General features: G+C 41.1%; 1 protein-coding gene across 6 annotated transcripts in view; it reads left to right on the forward strand.

Annotated features, from left to right (window-relative positions):
* The first annotated feature begins 7,557 nt into the window (after positions 1-7,557).
* TRIM55 (tripartite motif containing 55) overlaps positions 7,558-20,040 on the forward strand; it is a 42,027-nt gene continuing 29,544 nt past the window's right edge. For all 6 annotated transcript variants that reach the window (XM_081071121.1, XM_081071123.1, XM_081071120.1 and 3 more), the window contains exons 1-4: positions 7,558-8,007; positions 8,543-8,715; positions 13,068-13,233; positions 15,274-15,369. In XM_081071121.1, coding sequence (XP_080927247.1) covers positions 7,840-8,007; positions 8,543-8,715; positions 13,068-13,233; positions 15,274-15,369 — 603 coding nt within the window. In that variant the 5' untranslated portion in view covers positions 7,558-7,839. The remainder of the gene's footprint in view (positions 8,008-8,542; positions 8,716-13,067; positions 13,234-15,273; positions 15,370-20,040) is intronic.

The raw sequence follows: 20,040 nt of genomic DNA on the forward strand, positions 1-20,040 counted from the left end.
CCCCCGGGGCCTCCGACTTCTCCGATCCCCGGGCAGGTTCAGAGACGCGAGTGCTCCCTCCGGCTGCCCCGAGGAGGTGGGAAGTCCACTGGGAAGAGTTTGTACTCCAAGGACCTGGGAATCAGGAAAGAAACCCAGCATGAAACACATGGCGAAGAAATGTCTAAAAGTTATGAAGAAGAGTTGACAGTTCAGGATGCACTCCCTTCGATAGCTCAGCTGGTAGAGCGGAGGACTGTAGATCAGACTTTGGTTATCCTTAGGTCGCTGGTTCGATTCCGGCTCGAAGGAAAGAGCATATTTTTCTTACTTTAGCCTGAATTATGAGGAAGGTCAGGAAGGTACGGTAGTCAAGATTATTTCCTCACGTCTAAATGCTCTAACCTCTCTCTAGGGGAAGACATTAGCAGCCGTGCCCAGCAATGGGGGATTAGCTCAAATGGTAGAGCGCTCGCTTAGCATGCGAGAGGTAGCGGGATCGATGCCCGCATCCTCCAGTTTTTCCCTTCGTCTCGTACAGTCATTTTTCTTTCGATTCTCCACTCAACCCCGAAGGAAGCTGCAAGTCAGCCATCCGGCAATTGAGGGATACTGCGAGTTTGAAGTTAGCCCTCTGTAAAACTTCCAGACACGGGATAGTGGATGCTGGCAGTTTATCCTTCAAATTTTAAAAGTTTAGACCCACTTATTTTGAGAAGTTCGCGAGACTGGTTCTTTTTCTCTCCAAAAATGGCGACAAATTGCAGTCAAACATCTGGTCATTTTGACTCCTCTGTGGTTTCTCATTGATGGCTGCACTAACAGGGATTCATCAGGGACAAAACTGCCAATAGTTAGAGTAGCTGACAGTTGGCAAAACAAAACTAAACAAACAGAGAACTTAGAAAAAGTACGCTGACTACTTTAAACTTATGTTGAGTCGAGGAAGCAAGGACCGTCTGCTCCATCTCAACTGCATAAAGTGGGGGTGCCCCGCTCTGGGCAAATCGGAGGCCTCTGGTACCTCAGCAGAGGTGATTTAAGTGGAGAAAGGCCCTGGAGCCAGGGCTTTCTGACGGAGGAAGGTTCTAATGCTATTTTCCTCCTGGGAACTAATTAAGAGAGTTAACGAGAGACCAGAATTTAGGGAATTAAGTGGAGGAAAGTTCTCCAATTTAGGGCTGCCCTTGAGTGTAGTCAGTCTATTTTGTTAATCAAAGACAAGACACACACACCAAACACACACATAAACACACACAACACACACACGGATTCAGAGCTTGAGCAGAACACACACAAAGGTTTTTCTGACAATAAATTCTCCCTATCCTAATTTTCTAGAATACAGCCACAAAAAAGCTGTTGAAACCATACTGCCATTCTAAACATAAAACATGAATTTTCCAGACCAAGGCACAGACAGATGTTACCTTTTAGAGGATTACAAGTAATAAATGATAATTATTTAATCCCATGTCCATTTTAGGGTTCTAGGCAGCTTGTGCATTTTTGTTACTAATGTATAACCCGCTGTGTTTTATTGGTATATCTTTATAAATTTTTAGGGCTGTATCCATATTTATCTCAGTTTAATCTTTTCAATAAAGTCTTTTAATTGACTGCATCGTGATTTGTTTAAAATATATCCTCATTATTTTTTGTGAAAGCAAATTTACAAAGTAGGAAAAATAATCCTTTTATCAGATAATATGTCCCAATTTCCAGTTGGGATTATGGGTGTTATATAGCTAGCTGGCAGGAGGAGCTCCAGTGAAACTATAAAAGGCTGAAAAAGCAAGAAATGTGTAATAAGTGGAATGAATAGGAAGGAATGTGCCCAAAATCCAGGTGAAGAACATATGTTTAGGGCAGGTGAGATGGGTAAGAACTCAAAAGAAAATCTCAGGATCAGCAACTCAGGTGTGGAATGGAATTCATATAAAAAGTCTAAAGGTATAAGCCAAGAGACACTTTTGCATAGTTAGTCATGTGATCTGTGAAACCTGATGGTCTTTCTTGGCTTTGCCATTCCCTAGCTGGGTGTCCTTGAGCAAGTTGCTTGACATCTTAGTGCTTCAGTTTCTTCATTTGTAAAATAGGGATGATGATAATAATGGTATCTATTTTTAATTAAGATACAGCATGTAAAGCCCTTATTACAGTGCTTGACACATAATAAACATACAATAAACTTTAGCTATTATCAGTGTATGTTATCAGCACACCATAGATGGAAGACCGGGAGGGAATATTCTGAGGGTTTGTATATGTGTTTATATAAATATATATAGATGTCCAGGAAAGAGATGCTTGAATCTATTATGCAGGGAGAGTAAAACAATTCTAAATTACAAACCAATGGTTAAATAAATTATGGTATGACCGTATAATGGAATGTGTATAGCCATTAAAATTATATTTATTAAGAACTTCTATTGACACTAGAAATGTTAATAATCAAATACTAAGTGGATAATATAGGTTCAGAGCAATATAAGCAATAACAATATAAACAAGTAGAAATTATCTTTAGAAAAGTGGAGAATGATCTACCCGGAGAAATCCAAAACTCCAATTCAAAAATCTGTATACACTCCTATGTTTATTGCAGCACTTTACACAATAGCCAAGATATGGAAACAACCAAAATGCCCATCGGTAGATGACTGGATTAAGAAGCTGTGGTACATTTATACAATGGAGTATTACGCAGCCATAAAGAAGAAAGAAATCTTATCATTTGCAGCAACATGGATGGATCTAGAGAACATTATGTTAAGTGAAATAAGTCAGAAAGAGAAAGACAAGTACCATATGATCTCACTTATATATGGAATCTAAAGAAAAGACTATGAATGAACTAATCAGAGTCAGTTTTGGGGACGCAGAGAAAAAACCGAGAGTGGTTAGATGGGTGTGTGGGAGGGGGTTGGGGATAAGGGGAAAGGTGAAGGGATTTGGAAGCAGCTGGTAACCACAAGATGGCCTCAGGGTTTTTCTTTTGAAAATTAATTTGGGGAAGGTATTCTATAATGTTGTAAAGATTTTGTTGGGTATCCGATGGACATGCGTCCTATTTGGGAGACCACCTCAGGGATACTGTGGATACCTGATCATGGCATTGTACATCAGAAGCTAAACATTAATGAATGCCAACTATAATTTTATATATATAATGTGATGGTTCAGTGTGAGGTCGGAGGGATAGTGGATGGGGGGAGGGGGGTTCACAGTATGAGGGATATAAATGATGAACGTCTAAGTATTACCTTGTTTTGTACACCTGAAACTAATAAATAAATTAATTAATAAAAAAAAATAAATAAAAAATATAAAAAAAAATAAAATAAAATAAAAGTGATGGCACCAGAAAAAAAAAAAAAAAAAAAAAAAAAGAAAAGTGGAGAATGCATTAAATGTTAACAGTAGTGATCTGGGTAGTAGGATTACTGTAATATTTTCTTAAGATTTTAAAATATTTTCTAAGTTTTCTACAATAAACATTATTTTTTCATCTTTTGTTATCAGTATATATATATATATATATATATATATATATATATATATATATATTTTAATTAGTTTCAGGTATACAAAACAATGTAATAGACATTTATATCTCTCACAAAGTGATAACACCCCTCCCAATCTACTACCCCTCTGACATCATATGTTGCTGTTAAAATTCCACTGATTCTATTCCCTATGCTGTACTCCACATGTGACTATATATAATAAACATTATTTTTAATTGAAATTACAGGTAATATAATATCTCTTTCCTGTACTTCTATATTTTAAAAATTAACAGCTAACATTTATTCAGTACTTCACACAAGCCAAGCACTGTCTTAGTTATTTTACACATATTAATACTTATTTCTCTCATAAGGAAAATACCAGACCCTGATGGCTTCAGTGGTGAATTCTACCAAACATTTAAGAAAAAAATAATACCAATTATAAACAAATTTTCAGAAAATTGAAGAAGAGGGAGTACTTTCCAACTTAGTTTATGAAGCCAACATTACCCTGTTCCCAAAACCAGGCAAAGACATTACAAGAAAACTACAGACCATATTCTTCCTGAACATAGATGCAAAAATTTTAAGCAAAATTTAGCCAAATAAATCCAAAAATATATAAAAAGGAAACTACATCATAACCAAGTGGGATATATTCCAAGAATATAAGACTGGTTCAACATTTAAAAAGCGAATGTTAATTCATCATAGTAAACAGACTAAAGAAGAAAAAACACATGATCATTTCAGTAGTTGTGAAAAAGTATTTGACAAAATTCAACATCCATTCCTGATTTTTAAAACTGTCAGCAGACTTGGAAGGGAAGGGAACTTTTTCAAACTGATGAAGAGCATCATTGAAAAACACAAAGCTAACATTATACTTAATAGCATGAATTCTTTCCTTCTAAGATCAGGAACAAAGCAAGGATGTCCAGAGGTTTCTAGCTAGTGCAATAAAGCAAAAAAAAAAAAAAAAAAAAAAAAACAGAAAAGAAAAAGGTAGAAGACCGCCAGATTGCAAAGGAAAAAGTAAAACTATATTTATAGATATCTAATATTTTTGAAATTATTGATTACATTTTGAAATGATACTAGATTATATGTTTGGGGGCTAAATAAAATATATTAATGAAATTAATTATGTTTGTTTCTGATTTTCATTGTGGCTACTAAAAATTTAATATCACATACACGGCTCATATATGTCACTTACATCTTATTTCTGTCAGACAGTTAGGTCAGAGAGAGAGGTAAGTAAGGGCCAGATCATGTCAGGCCTTAGGGACCACAGTGAGAATTAATGTCATTATCCTAGGGGTAATATGACCACTAATGGGATGTAAATAGGGAGCATCACATGAGAAATATATTGCAGAAGGCAAGAGTGAATTCAGAGAAAACCATTAGGAGGCTGGGGTGGAGGGGGGTCAGGGAGATTGTGTGTGCTGAGGGCCTGGTGCCAAGGTAAGAAGTGCAGACATGGCCACTGGGAAGGCGTTAGCTAAATGAAGTATTTGCTACTTATTGGACTATCATTGTTTATTTCTGGCATGAGAATAATACCAAGGTATGTTCAGAGGAAAGTGCAACATGTTAGTTTTCTAACATTTCCTTAGAGATATTTATGATGAAGTAAAATTTATAAACAACAGATTTGGAAAAGAAGTAATTATCAAGATGAAAAAAAAAGCTTTCAGCCAGAAGTTTGCAAACTATCTAATGAAAGAAATGCCATAGTGTTGGCTTCTGTTAAGTACTTTACAAGTTGGTTCATTTCTCTTTTATTTTAGATTTTGTAAATTTTTTCTCATTAAGAATTTAAAAATCACATATCCAAACTGCCTATTGACAGGTAGACAGTTAAACTGAAAAGACTGACAACACAGAGGAAAATGTTAAATATTTTAAAGATGTCAAGTCCTTGTGAGGAGATTCTTCTTATTTTCTCTTCCACCATAGCTGCACTCTATCTTCCTCACTGCTTTGCTTCAAACTGTATCTATTTTTTTTATTTCCCTTTGCTCTACCCTCCATCTGACCATAAATCCTCTGTTTTGTTTGATGAATGACTAGCATTTTGAGCTAAACCTGGATTATTTTCAAGTACCTACCTGGATTTACAATTATCTGTGTTAAAGAGACAAAGAGAACGTGGGTAAATGAAATTCTCAGGATGTTCTGGAAACTTCAAGCCTTCCTGACACTGATTCTCTGGGACTTATCCAATGCCTCCAGTTCCCAGAATGCTCTGTCTTGTTCTGCAAATTGGAATCAAGAGTTGATGTTGCTCTCCTAACTATTCTGGGGTTAGAGGAGTTCCACATCACCTTAACCAGGAAGTACAAAATCCACCAAAAAAGAGGACCCAGTTCCTGCTGAAAAATCCTTTATATACATCCCAAGTTTCCCCCAAGGTTTTTTTATACTACATATATATATATATATATATATATATATATATATATATATATATATATATATCATGTATATACATATATATCTTATATATATATCTTACATATATATGTATCTTATGTATATATATCTTATGTATATATATATGTCTTATGTATATATATATGTCTTATGTATATATATATCATATATACAGAGAGAGAGAAAGAGAGAGAGAGAGAGAGCGCGCTTATTATTAGTTAATGGAGATTTTCAGGTTCTCAATAAGCTCTCAGTGCACACAGCATTAAGACCACACATAACCAGTCACACCGACATACTCTCTATGGTAATTAAGTGCACACTGGGAATATATTAGCAAAATGTGTTCATTGAAGATTTTAAAATCAAGGAGAAATGAAGCTGCAAATTCATCACATAAAAAAGACATGTATTTCTTTTTCATTTTTAATCTGATTTTAAGTTTTCTCATAAAATATGTATTGATGCAGCAGTTGTTTCACAACATCCTGGCAAATATCAGAGTTGATATTTATGACTCAAGAGCAAACCAAAAATCAATTTGGAGGATGCGGCAAATGCAATGGGGTGCGGGTATTTCAGACCAGACACAAAAACAGGTATGGAAGCAGGACTACATTTTCACTTCAGTTGGCAATGGCACTGTTATCTGTCACCCATTATGTGTCAAAATGAAATGGTCTGTTACCCCACGTGCCAGTTACTACTGTGTTTCCCTGAAAATAAAACCTAGCTGGGCAATCAGTTCTAATGGGTCTTTTGGAGCAAAAATTAATATAAGACCCGGCCTTATTTTACTATAAGATTAGGTAATATAATATAATATGATATAATATAATATAACATAATTAATACAATATAATATAATATAATATAATATAATATAATACCGTGTCTATTAATTTTTACTCCAAAAGATGCATTAGAGTTGATTGTCTGGCTAGGTCTTATTTTCAGAGAAACACAGTACCTCATTACTGATAGTTGTTGCAAAGTAAATTTAACCTTTTAAAGATGGTCCGATTTTCTTTGTGTTTTGGGGTATGTGTAGGGGTGGGAGCAGGGGGAAAGGATGGAAGAGGGAAAACTACGTAAAAAAGAAAAGAGCATACTAGAGTTTTATTATACAACTTTTAAAAAATAACTGAATCATCTACTGGTGTTTGGAATTTTTTTATTTTGTGGACATTTTTATGGTGAAAAGATTTGAAATTAGTTTTTAATTTGGAATTTCCCCCCTACCACAACCCTTGCAAAGGTGAAATATTTAACATTAGTCAAATCTTTTAGATGATTGTCCCAGGAAAATGATTTTCAAACTACGTTTTGTTTGTTTTCACCTATGACATGTAATTATGCTACTTTGGGTGGCATATTTGCTGAACTCTCAAGACAGAAATGGCATCCATCCTACAGTTAGACTCTTGAGCTGTGTTTTCCTGGTCCTGGAGAAACCCAGCACCGCGTTCTTACTGAGCGCTCACAGAGGGCAGGGCTCATGACTCGGTGCCATGCATATACGCATTTGTTGATGACAACTGTCAGCTTCGACCTCCTTCTCCTCACAACCCCGTCTAAATGGGGTTTATAATCCTCCTTCCCACCCACTCTCTTCACTCCCTCAGGCAGGAATGTTGGCTCCTGCTCTCTGTCACCTGTCAGAATCCATCCTCCTGTCACTGGCTTATATGGACAAGAAAGCCCACTGTCACGTGACTCACGGCTGCTAAAAACAGCACCGGCTCCCAATCTGAACTTGGGCCTGAAACAATGTCCTCCACCGAAAGAAACGTGAAGGGCACTCAATCACACAATCCTTGGAAATATTTCTAGGAACCACTTGTAAGAACCATTCGAAGCACCCTTTCCCTGGCAGTGACACGGGGACGGCCAGGAGATGAGCGCATCTTTGAATTACAAGTCTTTTTCCAAAGAGCAGCAGACCATGGATAACTTGGAGAAACAACTCATCTGTCCTATCTGCTTAGAGATGTTCACAAAGCCTGTGGTCATTCTCCCCTGTCAGCATAACCTGTGTAGGAAATGCGCCAGTGATATTTTCCAGGTAAGTTTGTTTGGAATGTAGGGGGTGGAAAAGATTCTCCTCTGAATCAAGTGTTTAACTTTGATGTGAATTCCTTTTGAAAACTTTAAAAGCCTGCATTCATTGCCAAGAAAATTTTTTTAAAATTTTTTTAATGATTTGCTTTGTGCTTTGCTGTCAATCTTCTCCTTATTTCCAAATCTAATTTTATTTCAATAGTAAGAATCACATTTGTTTTAATAAATGGAATTTGTTTCAAAATTGTAAATGAATTGCTACCCAAGGCATCAATGTTAGGCTTTCTGGCTGGAACTTTGGTTATGAAAACACTGGATGGAAAAATACTTCGTGATGAACATGGTACATTGCCACTGACTGTGGCTAAGGGCTGGCCCTGCGTTTCAGGACCTCTTGCTGATAGGCCCTAAGGGAGTCTCTTATGACAAACTTAAAGCGGAAGTTGATGTTGTTTTGTAGAAGCAGAGAGTGAGAAAAAGTCTCAGAAAGGCTACCTGTGGCATTACTCAATTCCTTTTTTCTTGCTTGGCAAGAACAGGCCTCTAATCCGTACTTGCCCACGAGAGGAGGCACCACCGTGGCATCAGGGGGCCGATTCCGCTGCCCATCCTGTAGACACGAAGTGGTTTTGGACAGACATGGGATATACGGACTTCAGAGGAACCTGCTGGTGGAAAACATCATTGACATCTACAAGCAGGAATCCACCAGGTATGGTTCTTGCCTGCATCGAGCCCATTTGAAGCTTGTTTGGGTTTATTTCTTTGTTTGTTTTAGTGGGTTGTGACTCTGAATGCTTGTTTACCAATCACAGGCTAATTGTTTTACAGGAAAATGTTTTTCCAATTCAGTTCTTCCCCATGGAAGCGACAGTTGCTCATGGGAGGAGAGAAGGGAGCTGGTGCCCACGCTTTTATCAATTTAAGAATGAAGTTAACTCAACGCTAATATAGTCCAGATGGTGATATTGAAAGAGGCATAATGCTGCCTCCCACCCAGGCCATGTATTACACACAGTGTAGACATTTCTGTACTTCACAGGCCCTCTGTAGTTCAGATTCTACATAGCAGAAAAATGACAGTATAAAACTTTACAGAAAATGAACAGGAATGGCACCTGTCAAAATAGTCCATTTCTAATTCAGATAGTCTTGCTTTAAGGTTATCTAGACGATAACAAAGAAAACCCTAAATTCTCTAACATGTCATGGTCTGTTGCAAAGCAAGGCACAGTCCTGGCCTTTAGCAACTTAAAAGTTTAGAGACACGAGAGGGAAAAAAAGATGGAGTTCAGGTTACATTTCCCTATTCTGTAGTTTGTCTCTACTGCATACTCTCAGCATCCACCTGCTGATTGATGGATATGTAGTATATACATCCAATCTTTAAAAAAAGGGGGGGAGGTTGCTTCTTACTCATCGAATCACATTGGATGTAGGGTTCCTTTCCTGGAGACAACACTGCAGGAGTTTCCTTCCTAGAAGGCATGGTGTGAAGAGCTCTTTTTCAGTTGTACACAGGTTAGTCGGGTCCACAAAGCTTGGTAGCAGAACTGAGACCATGCAGAAATGACCTCATTGTGATTTTTATGAGGAGGCAGGTATTTGTGGAACAGCTGCAGGGCTCTAAGAGCCTAGCGCTCTTAAAAGGAAAGCTGTTCTATAAATCTAACATAATTATTGTAATCACTATGGCTATTAGTTTCTGCTTAAGATTCAAAACTAAATTAGATAAGTGCCAGGATGTAGGTAGAACTGGGGTGAAAGAATGATTGCTGATCACATTGCAGAGATATGGAGTCGGCTATTTCCCTTGTTTCCAAAGTCTCTTGAGAAGAAGGAAAGTACTATTGTTGCTATTGCCTCACAGTCCTGATTTCATTATACTTCATTACTTTAAAATGCAAATACATACACTGTCTCTTAAAAAAGTAAACATCCAATTAACAACCAACCAATTAGCAAGCGAATTTATGTAACAACTGATTCAGTGCCTAGCACCGTGTCTTGCACAGAATAATTTCCCCGGAATTGCAGGCTGATCATGCAACACCACAAATCTTCTCACATGCTCTGGTTATTGAAATAATCTTCTGTTTTGTTACTTGCCATAGTGAGAGCTTGAAACATGTGAAATAATAACAATACTTGTTATGACATCCAGGGAAGAGGAGATGTTAAAACTTGTAGCACTGGTAAAACTACAAGATATCTCCTTCCGTTAACTATAAAGTCTGTGTGCTGCATCTGCCAAACCTGGTGCCCAGGTGAGCAAATTATAGAAAAGCAATGAACCAAATTTCCAACAATGAGGTTAACAGCTGAGTACACCAGTGGTGTTTTTGCGATTATCAAATTCTTCTTATGTTGCTGTTTCTTGAACTTGAGACTTGCCTTTGGGACGTTTTTACTTGGTAGCAAAACCACAGGTTGCACAGAGGGCTCGGCACATGTTTGGGCAATAAGCCCAGTTGTTCCCTGGAGAATGGCAACCTTACCGGCCCGGAACCCTCAGCCTCAGGGTACATTAGGTGACTCTGGAATAACTTGGGATATACAGAGTGAGATGAACCCAGCTCTGACCCATAGGCTTCAGGTTTGGGGGCAGAATGGGGAGGAGATGCTCAACTTTGACCTCCCACAGAAAGGTTAGAAACTGGAGGTCTCGTCAAACTTGGCCTTCTTATCTAGAATTCTGCATGGTGCTGAACTAGCCACAGTTTGGGGGACGTTGACAAGAGAAGGACCTAATTTTGCTGATATTAATAATGAACATACTAATTAACTTTAAAATATAGTAAGTAAAACTAATATGTGCTGAGTATGTGTCAGCCACTGTTCAGGGCGCTTTACACGTAAATCGTGTTATTCTTGAATTCTCACAACAATCCTGTGAGGTTGTGACTATTATTATTATTAACTTAGTGAAAGTTTTTAATATTTTATTCAAAGTAATTCATATAGATATAATTTTAAACATTCAAATAGTACTCCAAGGCATCTTATTTTAGTGGGATTCCAACAGGAAACATAAATAAATGTGTGTGTTTATTTAAATTCTGCCATATTTAATTAGAAGATCCTTAGTCCAATTTTTAGATATGAGTAAAAGCTGAGCCTGAAAGAGATTAAATAACTTGCCTAAGGCCACACAGCCACCACATGGAGAAGCTGAACTAGAATTAAGCTATAAGACCAATTTGATTCTAAAGGTACTTCCTGAAATGCTTCTTGAAGACCAGATATCCACCCTTCGGGAAATTCTAGCGTAATCCCAGCAACCTCAGAGACCGGAGACCAACGTGTAGGTTCCAGCAGCCTACAGACTCCTTGAGTCCAGCTGCACCGGGCGGCTAAGACCACTGCCATCATTTGGCATTGGGCCCTAAACCACAGCTGTGAGCTTGGCCACCCTCACCTCACGAAAGGGTATTGACACCTTTATTCTACACGCCATGTTTGTCCCAAGTCTGTTATGTCTTTTAAGTTGCCTAGAAGTTTTCATTATATGCTCATTTGTAAGTGGGGGTGCCTCTGGGCCTATGTTGCCACCTAAACAATAAAAGCCTCATCAGGAATATAGGAAGTAGTTCTCAGTCTGATATTGCATTCTGAAAAAAAGAATGGTCACAATCAAAAACTAAACATACAGCCTCACGGCTCTTCCCACATTTTCAGCGTTAGCATATGGTGCACATACCTGAGTTCTATAACATGTCTGGTCAGAGCCGTTGACATCAGAACAGCACAAGGACATGGGCTGCCTTCAGGAAATGCCTAGGAAGATGAGCCGCAGTGGCATCGACTGCACCATTTTCCAGAAAATGTCCTCCAAACACTTGCTTGATAATGATTGCAAGGTATAAGTACATGGGAAGTAGGTTTTAGAGGTAGAGAAGCCTTTGACCAAAGGAAGACCAATTCGCCACTCCTAACCTCTAGACAAGCATCAGAGGGCTTTGTCATTTATAAACGGAGTTTTCAGGCCATTGTCTGGCCTCTTCCTTTGCCACTCATAGGTGCCCAGTGACTCTGGGCTTTCCCCTTCTCCGGATGAAGGATTTGATGTTACAGCACAGGGAGTCCTGTCCATTAATCTGGCAAATTCTCTTTCAATTCTCACTTATTCATTCAACAAATATATACTGAGCACCCACTCTATGCAAGACGTTGCTCTGGGCACTGGGGATCCAGCAAAAACAAAAACAAAAGAGACCATGGCCTGGCCCTCGTAGAGCTCACATGCCAGTGAAGGAAACAGACAGACCTGGAAGGGGCATAATTTTCTCAGTTGTGGAGTGTCCTTTCCTCAGTTAGCTTCCAGCATATGGCAGAAATCAAGTCAGGAGCTCACAGATGTCACGGCAAACGGGTTACCCTTAGTAGCAATGACTTGTCACCCCCTCTCTCATGGTTTCAGTTCTTCATTGCTTGCTCCTTGTGTCACTAGCACATACAAACCCAATGCTCCCTTATTCCGAGCACTCTGCTAAGTTTTGGTTGGTACTGGAAAAGCTAAAACCTGGGGACTGTCTATGGGATTTGCACTTCCAAGGTACCACCCTGTCCTGGAACAGCATGTTGCGTTGTTCTCATTGCCTGTTCAGTGTAATTGTTCCCATTCACTGAGCACACACTACCCACTCTTCACCAAGGCCAACTCCTCAGAAAGTTACTTACGTTTCATTTTCTGTGCCAATGGCAGGAGGTCTCTTGAGAAACTAGTGGGCTGTGGAGACAGTGCTAGGGCACGCTCCTAACGCAAAGCCCAGCGTTACCTTTCAGGGATTCAACAAGTTACCTTCAGGAACTTGAAATCAGCCATGCTGGGAATGCTCATACCACGGAAGTCGGCAAATGCTACAGACCAGAGTCTCTATGTCCCCACCGACCCCAGGCTGATTGTTGACGATTTGTCAGCACATCTCTGCCATATCATAGCGAAACTGGGGGCCCTCCGGAATGGGGTTGCTGGGGAGTCCAGGGGCTCGCCGAGGTTTGCTGATCTCCTTCCGTGCTCTGCCTCCATGGGAGCTGACACATCCATCTGCTACCTCCTCCCAGACCAGAAAAGAAGTCCGACCAGCCCCGCTGTGAGGAACACGAGGAAGAGCACATCAACATCTACTGTCTGAACTGCGAGGTGCCCACCTGCTCTCTGTGCAAGGTGTTTGGGGCGCACAAGGACTGCCAGGTGGCCCCCCTCACTCACGTGTTCCAGAGGCAGAAGGTAACAGAGCCCCTGCCACCCCCGGAGGGGGACGCCTGAGCCCAGAGCCACAGGCCTTGGACTGACTGACGTGGGGGAAGGGGTGCTGCATGCGTGGCCACCACTGGGTTCTTTAGGGAGTGATAGGAAAGGTCAGAGAAGGGAGGGATAGTTAAGAGAGCGTCAAGAAGGGGTTTGGAGGGTAAGCGCCGCTGTTTTTGTCCCCTTTGGTGGTTGCTGAAGATGAGCAATGTTATGGGACTTGGTCTGAACTCAAACATTACTTGACGTTCAGACTTTTTAAAAGAAAAGATAAGGATGACTTTTTAATTCAGTCACAGAATATGTTTCTTCATCACCAGGGAACGGTTCTTTTTGCCCCTCCTCTCCTGCCTTTCCTCCCTGACTCCTGGTGGGGAAGAGATACGATGAATGGCATTTCTTCAAAAACTTGAAGATATTGTCTCATGCTGTCGCTCGAGGCTCGGCGAACCCGCTGCCTGGCCTCTCAGCCGAGGCCCCCGCTCAGTGCCCCCACCCCAGCGCCTCAGCCTCAGTTCCCTCATTCTGACCAAATGCAGCATCTCCCCCAACTGATCACTAACCTCCCAATATGGCTCACCCATGGCCAAGTAGGAACTTCTCTACTGGATACAAATAAATACAGCGTCATGAGCTCAAATAACGCAGCCACTCCAGGCACCTAGAATTCGAGCAGCTCCACCTCTCAAATTCTTCCTGTTAGAATCATAGGTTCCACATTAGGTCAGTGTTTGACTGTGAGGCCCAGAGTTGGAATCAAATCTGGAAGCCAAACTTTTGGGCAACATCAGTTACCTCCGGTGAGAACTAAATGCTAAAGAAACAGGATTTAGTAAAACACCTATAACATTTATTTTTTAATCTTCTCATGACTTATTGCCCCTTTTCCTTCCACCATCCTCCCACCCCAAGTCATAGTGTGTTAGAACTGAACAGAACCAGTTTCACTGCTTCCCTCAGAGCCCTGGAGACTCATGTGGGATGGACAGAAGGGCAGATGGCAGGACTTCCACCCCATTCCTCTTCAGCCAAAGCAGCTTCACTTTCATCTGTTGGGATATTGTATTCGCTTCCATTTGAAGAGAGGGTTCTGAAGCTTTGAAATGTTTTATCACCACTGTTCTGGTCCAGTCTTCTCACTCAATATGTGAGAAAATTAGATTGCATATTTTGCCCATTATCACAGAGAAGTTAAAGGCAGAGTTGGACCAAGCCCCACTCAGTACCCTAATGCCCCACTCAGTGTCCTAATGCCCCAGTCAGACCCTTAATGCCTCACTCAGTGTCCTAATGCCCCAGTCAGACCCCTAATGCCCCACTCAGTGCCCTAATGCCCCACTGAGGGCCCTAATGTGCTCCCTGGTGCTCCTTAGGCCAACCTTGAGGAGGGGGTAAGTACGAACAATGGAATCTCTTTGGGTCAAAAGAGGCTGAGAGGTATTTCAAGTTGAAATTTCCCCCCTAGAACCAGTTGAATGTTATAGCTTGTTATAGTTTGTAGTGACTTAGTCGACGATGTATGTGTACACCTAGCATACAGAAGGTGCATAATAAGTATATGTTGAATAAGTGAATAAGTGAATATTCACTATATACATTTCCCTAGTAAAACTGAGTCTCAGCTGCACGAGGCAAAGAATTCATTTTGGGTTCCTGATGTCATATATTGGACCACTTAATTTATACGCAATACTTAGAATTCTTTAGCTTAAATATGCTATTCTCTGTCTGTGGGCTATAATTCAGCCTTCTTAATGTTTTCAGCAGGGTCATAGCCTCTGTTAAGAATTTGATGACAAATAGGAAACCTCTTGTCCCACAAATGCATTTCTAGACATATCCATACAACATTTTAGTTACGAGATTAAGAGGTTCACGGGCCTCCCAAGCCTCGCTGTCACTCTTTAGGGTTCCATGGACCCTAGATTAAGAACCCATGGGGGCAATACTATGATTAGTCCATATGCAGTCCTTGCTAAAAAACCCTAAGGTCTTGCACCCCTCTTTTCTCTTCATTAGTCTGAGCTCAGTGACGGTATTGCTGTCCTCGTGGGAAGCAATGATCGCGTGCAGGGCGTGATCAGCCAGCTGGAGGACACGTGTAAAACTATTGAGGTAAGTCAAGACTCCAGGGGAGTGCCACCACGCCTGAGCGCCCGGAGCTTGTGGCTTCCTGAACACCACCCTAGGAATTCCCGTGGCAACTTGTCAATCTCTCCTTATAGAACAACCTCCTTCCTGATATGTCTCTAAAATATTCACCTTCTGGCACAGGAAGAGAAGTTACCACAACAAAGCAGATTTTACTACATTTACTCAGGTTCTATTACATGTGTTGTTCTTTCTTGGTCAACAATCCCTTTGGAAAGATTAGCTACAAGAAAAATAATTTCCAGGAACGGAAATGAGTGTTGTTTGCCATTATGGCACAGTTTCCTTGTGGAAATCCAAATAGTCTTAAGAAATGGTCTTTAGTACGTTAGGAATTCATGGATAGGTTTGGGCTACATCTGGGCTCGAACAGTGGAGCTGTAAAGGCCCAGCAAGAGGAGAAAGACGGGTCTGACTGTGGTTAGAGAATGGTTCAGTATCTGGGAGCTCATGGAGGCCAAGTTCTGGCCCTTTCGACTCTGCTTGCCTTCTGCCTGGCTCAGTACCTGGCACATAAACGCTCAATGAAAACCTGATGAACAAATGGATGAATGGCTGGTTATTTAGCTCACACTTAGGTTGGCATGTAAGAAATACTGCAGATCCCCTTTTTCTCAGAATCGAATATAAATTGTATAATTGCTGAAGGTTTGGCTCTGGAACAAATTTCTTTTCAAGACTTGAAGATTCAGACTAGTTACGCCATGCTGCCGAGGAGGCAGGCAAGACATCAGGGTCTCAGGCTCTGTACCCTGGAGTCTTTTACTACTCTCTCCCTGCTCTAAGCTTTGGGGTGATTTGTTTTTCAGTTGGATCTCAGGTGCAAAGAGTGGAGGCACTATACTGCTCAGTTCATGGCTTATTGTCTTCATGTCTGTGGGCAAGGCCCCTTCTGTTATCTGTTTATATCCTTTTATCCCCATTCCCCGCCCCTGTTCTCTCCTCTGTCAATAACTACTCTAACGTGTTTGATGTTCCATTTACCTGTATTCTTATAAAATGTGTATTGTTTTGTATGCATGTCTTTTAATTTGATAAATGGTATTGTGTTGTCTTTCTAATTCTGCTTCCTACTTTTTTAAAACTAAGCATTATGTTTTTAAGAACTATTCGCACGTACATTCAATCTTTCAGGTTTCTCCTCTGTAAAACTGGAGCGATCATAGTACCCACTTTATAGTTACTGTGAGGAGTTGCATAAACAAAATGCTTAGCCCAGTGCCTGGCATATGGTGGGTGCCCCATAAGCGCCTGTTCTTATTACTTTATCATTAGGAAGGCACAGTCTATCAAAAGCCAGTTCCTAGATGATGACTTAAGACATTGGCCGTAATCATCTCATTTTAGATTTTCACGTCATTTAAAGTCAATCTCCTTTCTTCTCCATACTCAGATCCCTGAAAAGATCCATGATAAATCTGGGATCCATTTATAGAAAAAAAATTTCCTCTTGATGAAAAGCCCAAAGAGATTCCAAAGTGGACAATATAATCTTTTACTTATTTACAGTAAAGGCCACATACAACTTAATCATCAAGCCATGAATCAGCACTCCCGTGTGCGACCACATTGAGTCTTGAGTGTATAAATAGGAGTGTGTTGCTTGCGGGCCAGTGAGGTCATCTCTATACTCTTCTCTGGTGGGGCCTTCATCAGAGACCTCTGCCAGGGGAACAGGCTCTCTGTTTAGGCTAGGGACACATACAGGAAAAAAGTTCTGTGAGTCACAATTGGCCCTGAGCAAATGTAGCCAGCATCAGAGGACTCTGTGAGGGCGAGGAGAAACCTGACAACTGGTTTTGTTCTTGGAGGCCCGTCAGGGGTGCAACAGGAAGCAGCTGTTTTTTCCTTCCACTGAGAATGAGACCAGAAGGAACGGGTTTGAAAGTTAAGTCAACAGAAGGGATTCAGCAGCGATATCAGGAAGAACTTTATGGCAGCAACGATCAGATCAGGATTATTACCCCTATTATTACTGATAAAAATATTCGTCGGACATGATACACTTTTATAAGTGTATCAGGTTACTGGTGGAGGGTGTGTGATTGTCGCCTGCAAGCAAGCCTTCAAGATGAGACCACAAATTGGAAGGAGTCTTAAAAGGGATCATCTCTTTACCTGTTTATTTCACTTTGGGGATTTTACCTTAAGGAAATAAGATGAAAAAGCAGTATAGAAAAGATTATGGAATGTATATATTCATAAATAACCTCATGTACATTCACAGGAGGAAAAAATCTCCAGAAATCATAAGATTAAAAGCAGTGAATAGTGGAACTACAGGTGATTTTCAACGCCTTCCTTATATATCCCTGTATGTCACATTTTTATCTAGTGAGACTAACATTTTTAATAATCAATAAAATAACGAATGAATGAATGAACAAATGTGGCTCAGATAAGCACAGTTCTTTCAGATCAGTTTAGGTGGCTTATATAGAAATGGAGGAATTGGCTCAGAGCCACCCTGGAGGTCTCTCATTTTACAATTCCTGCTTGATGCCAATATCCTCCATTCAAAGAGGCCCTGAGGACAGAGCTACCACAAAAGGCCACACTGTGTGCACCTATCTATAATCAGTGGGTTATCTCCTTACAGCCAGGGTCTTCTCTGTGGGTAAAGCACCAGAGGCTCACTTTGTGCCCACTTGCAGGCAGCACAGAGAGAAGCACACGGGTCCTTGGCTCAGAGTGAAATGGCCCTACCTTTTTTAACAGGTGAATTCTGTATCTGGGGTCAGGGTCTCAGAGCTCCTGGGTCTCCTGTTCTGCCTGGTGTTATGGCTCTGCTCACCGCCTGCCTGGAAACATTTCCTGAGAAGCCCTTGGTGGCTGCCGACCAGGGGGTGGGAAGTTCTCTTTAAAGAATTCTCCTTCTGATTGGTGAGGAAGCCCTAAGGGATGGGAAATCGAGTAGCCCCTGGGATGGGCTCTCTTCTTCCCTAATTACTTCTCTTCTCCTCACATGGGGACCTAACACCTGCCCTTTGGTAGTAGTGCCTGTTCCCTGCAATGTCTAATTTTGTCCCTAATCATGCAACGTCTTCCAGGGCAGGCCTGGGCAGGCAGCCCGCTCACCACTGGCCCTGGAAAGCTACTGAACTTAGGGAAAATCACATTGTGGATTCTGTGTTATCCTTTAAAAATACTATGTGCAGTTGATGTGAGTGTACGGTGATGATGAGTGGCTTTGAGAAGGACTATGGTCACAAAAGTGCAGTCTGAACCGTGTCAGACGGGGAGAGGCATTTTCCCTCGGTGCTGTGGGCTGATTGTGATGAAGGAGCCCCTGGTCCTTTTAGACCTCCTGGCTGAATGTGGCTCGGCCAGAGACATTCCCAACGCTCTGGATTGCAGGACATTGGAGGGCCTTCTGGGCTGTTCTAGACAAGCTAGCATGGTCAGTCTGGGGCTACGTTTGCCTTTCCAGGCCTGAAGATGTCCTGGGATGGGCTGGGCCTGAGAAATGTACTGTCTTGGGAAGTCTATGCTTCCAGCAAAATGTGCTTGACTTTTATTCTTCATTCCTAGAAAATGTAACCTCCTCCTTACAGTCTTTACAAAGGGCGCTTATCCTGTGTCACCGGACCCCAGGAGAGCAGGCCATGAATACTGGCTCTCCCCAGGCAGGCGGGCAGGCAGACTAGAAATAATCCTGTTTTGTGAGGATCCCTGTCTAGCGGAAAGAGCTACAGATTGAATAATAAATATTTGATCTTGAGCATTTCCAACATCTGCAAATGACAACTTTAAGGAAATCCTCCAATGATTATGCAGTGAGAACAAATCCACTATATTTCCAAACAGCTTTGAGATATTGTCCATGCAATTACAAATATGAAGTATGAAAATAGTAAGAATCATGTTAATGGGCATGCCCACATTTTTAAGGCAATATTCTTAAGGCAACATAACTTGTGCTTCAAAGAACAGATTTCAGAGTTTGAATTTTAGCTCTGCCATTTACTTATACGGCCTCGGGCAAATTACTTCAGCTCTCTGTGCCTTAACTTCCTTAACAATACAGTAGGGATAATAAAACGTTTTTTACAGTGTTGTTGTGACCACAACGTTGGGGTCAGAGGCACATGCCAGGGGCTCAATAAGTGTCACCTTGTATCGTCCTCAGAGTCAGCTTGCAAAGAGCGCACTGATTCTAATGACGCTAACGGTCATTTAAGCCACTGGAGCATGTGTAGCATCATTTAAATGGTGTCAGAATAAGCCTGTCAGGGTCTTGGTCAATTAGGATGGCAGTGTGAAGCAACGCCCTGCAAAGGGATAAACCGAAAATGAATGAAGTAGATATTCGCTCTATCTTTATCTAAGAGGCTTAGTGGTAACTTGAACTGTTGGCAACCAAGGGAGGCCGAGCTCCTCTGGGAAGCTCTTCTGAGAGCTCTTCTGAGTCTCCACAGGAGGTAGGAGTCTGTTAAACAGCTGCTCAGCTTGCCGTGGTCTCGTGGCCTTCACTGAACCGTGGGGCTCCAGTCGAGATGGGCTCACCTGGCCTTCAGCCTTCATGGGATTTACTCACGGAGTTTCTTCTAAATGACCTAGACTAACGCAGAAAACCCCTAATGCCAAGAACCCCAGGAATGAACATTAGAATTTCCATCAATTATAACACAATTA

This window comes from Rhinolophus hipposideros (assembly GCF_964194185.1).
Source record: "Rhinolophus hipposideros genome assembly, chromosome: 13".
NCBI lineage: Eukaryota > Metazoa > Chordata > Mammalia > Chiroptera > Rhinolophidae > Rhinolophus > Rhinolophus hipposideros.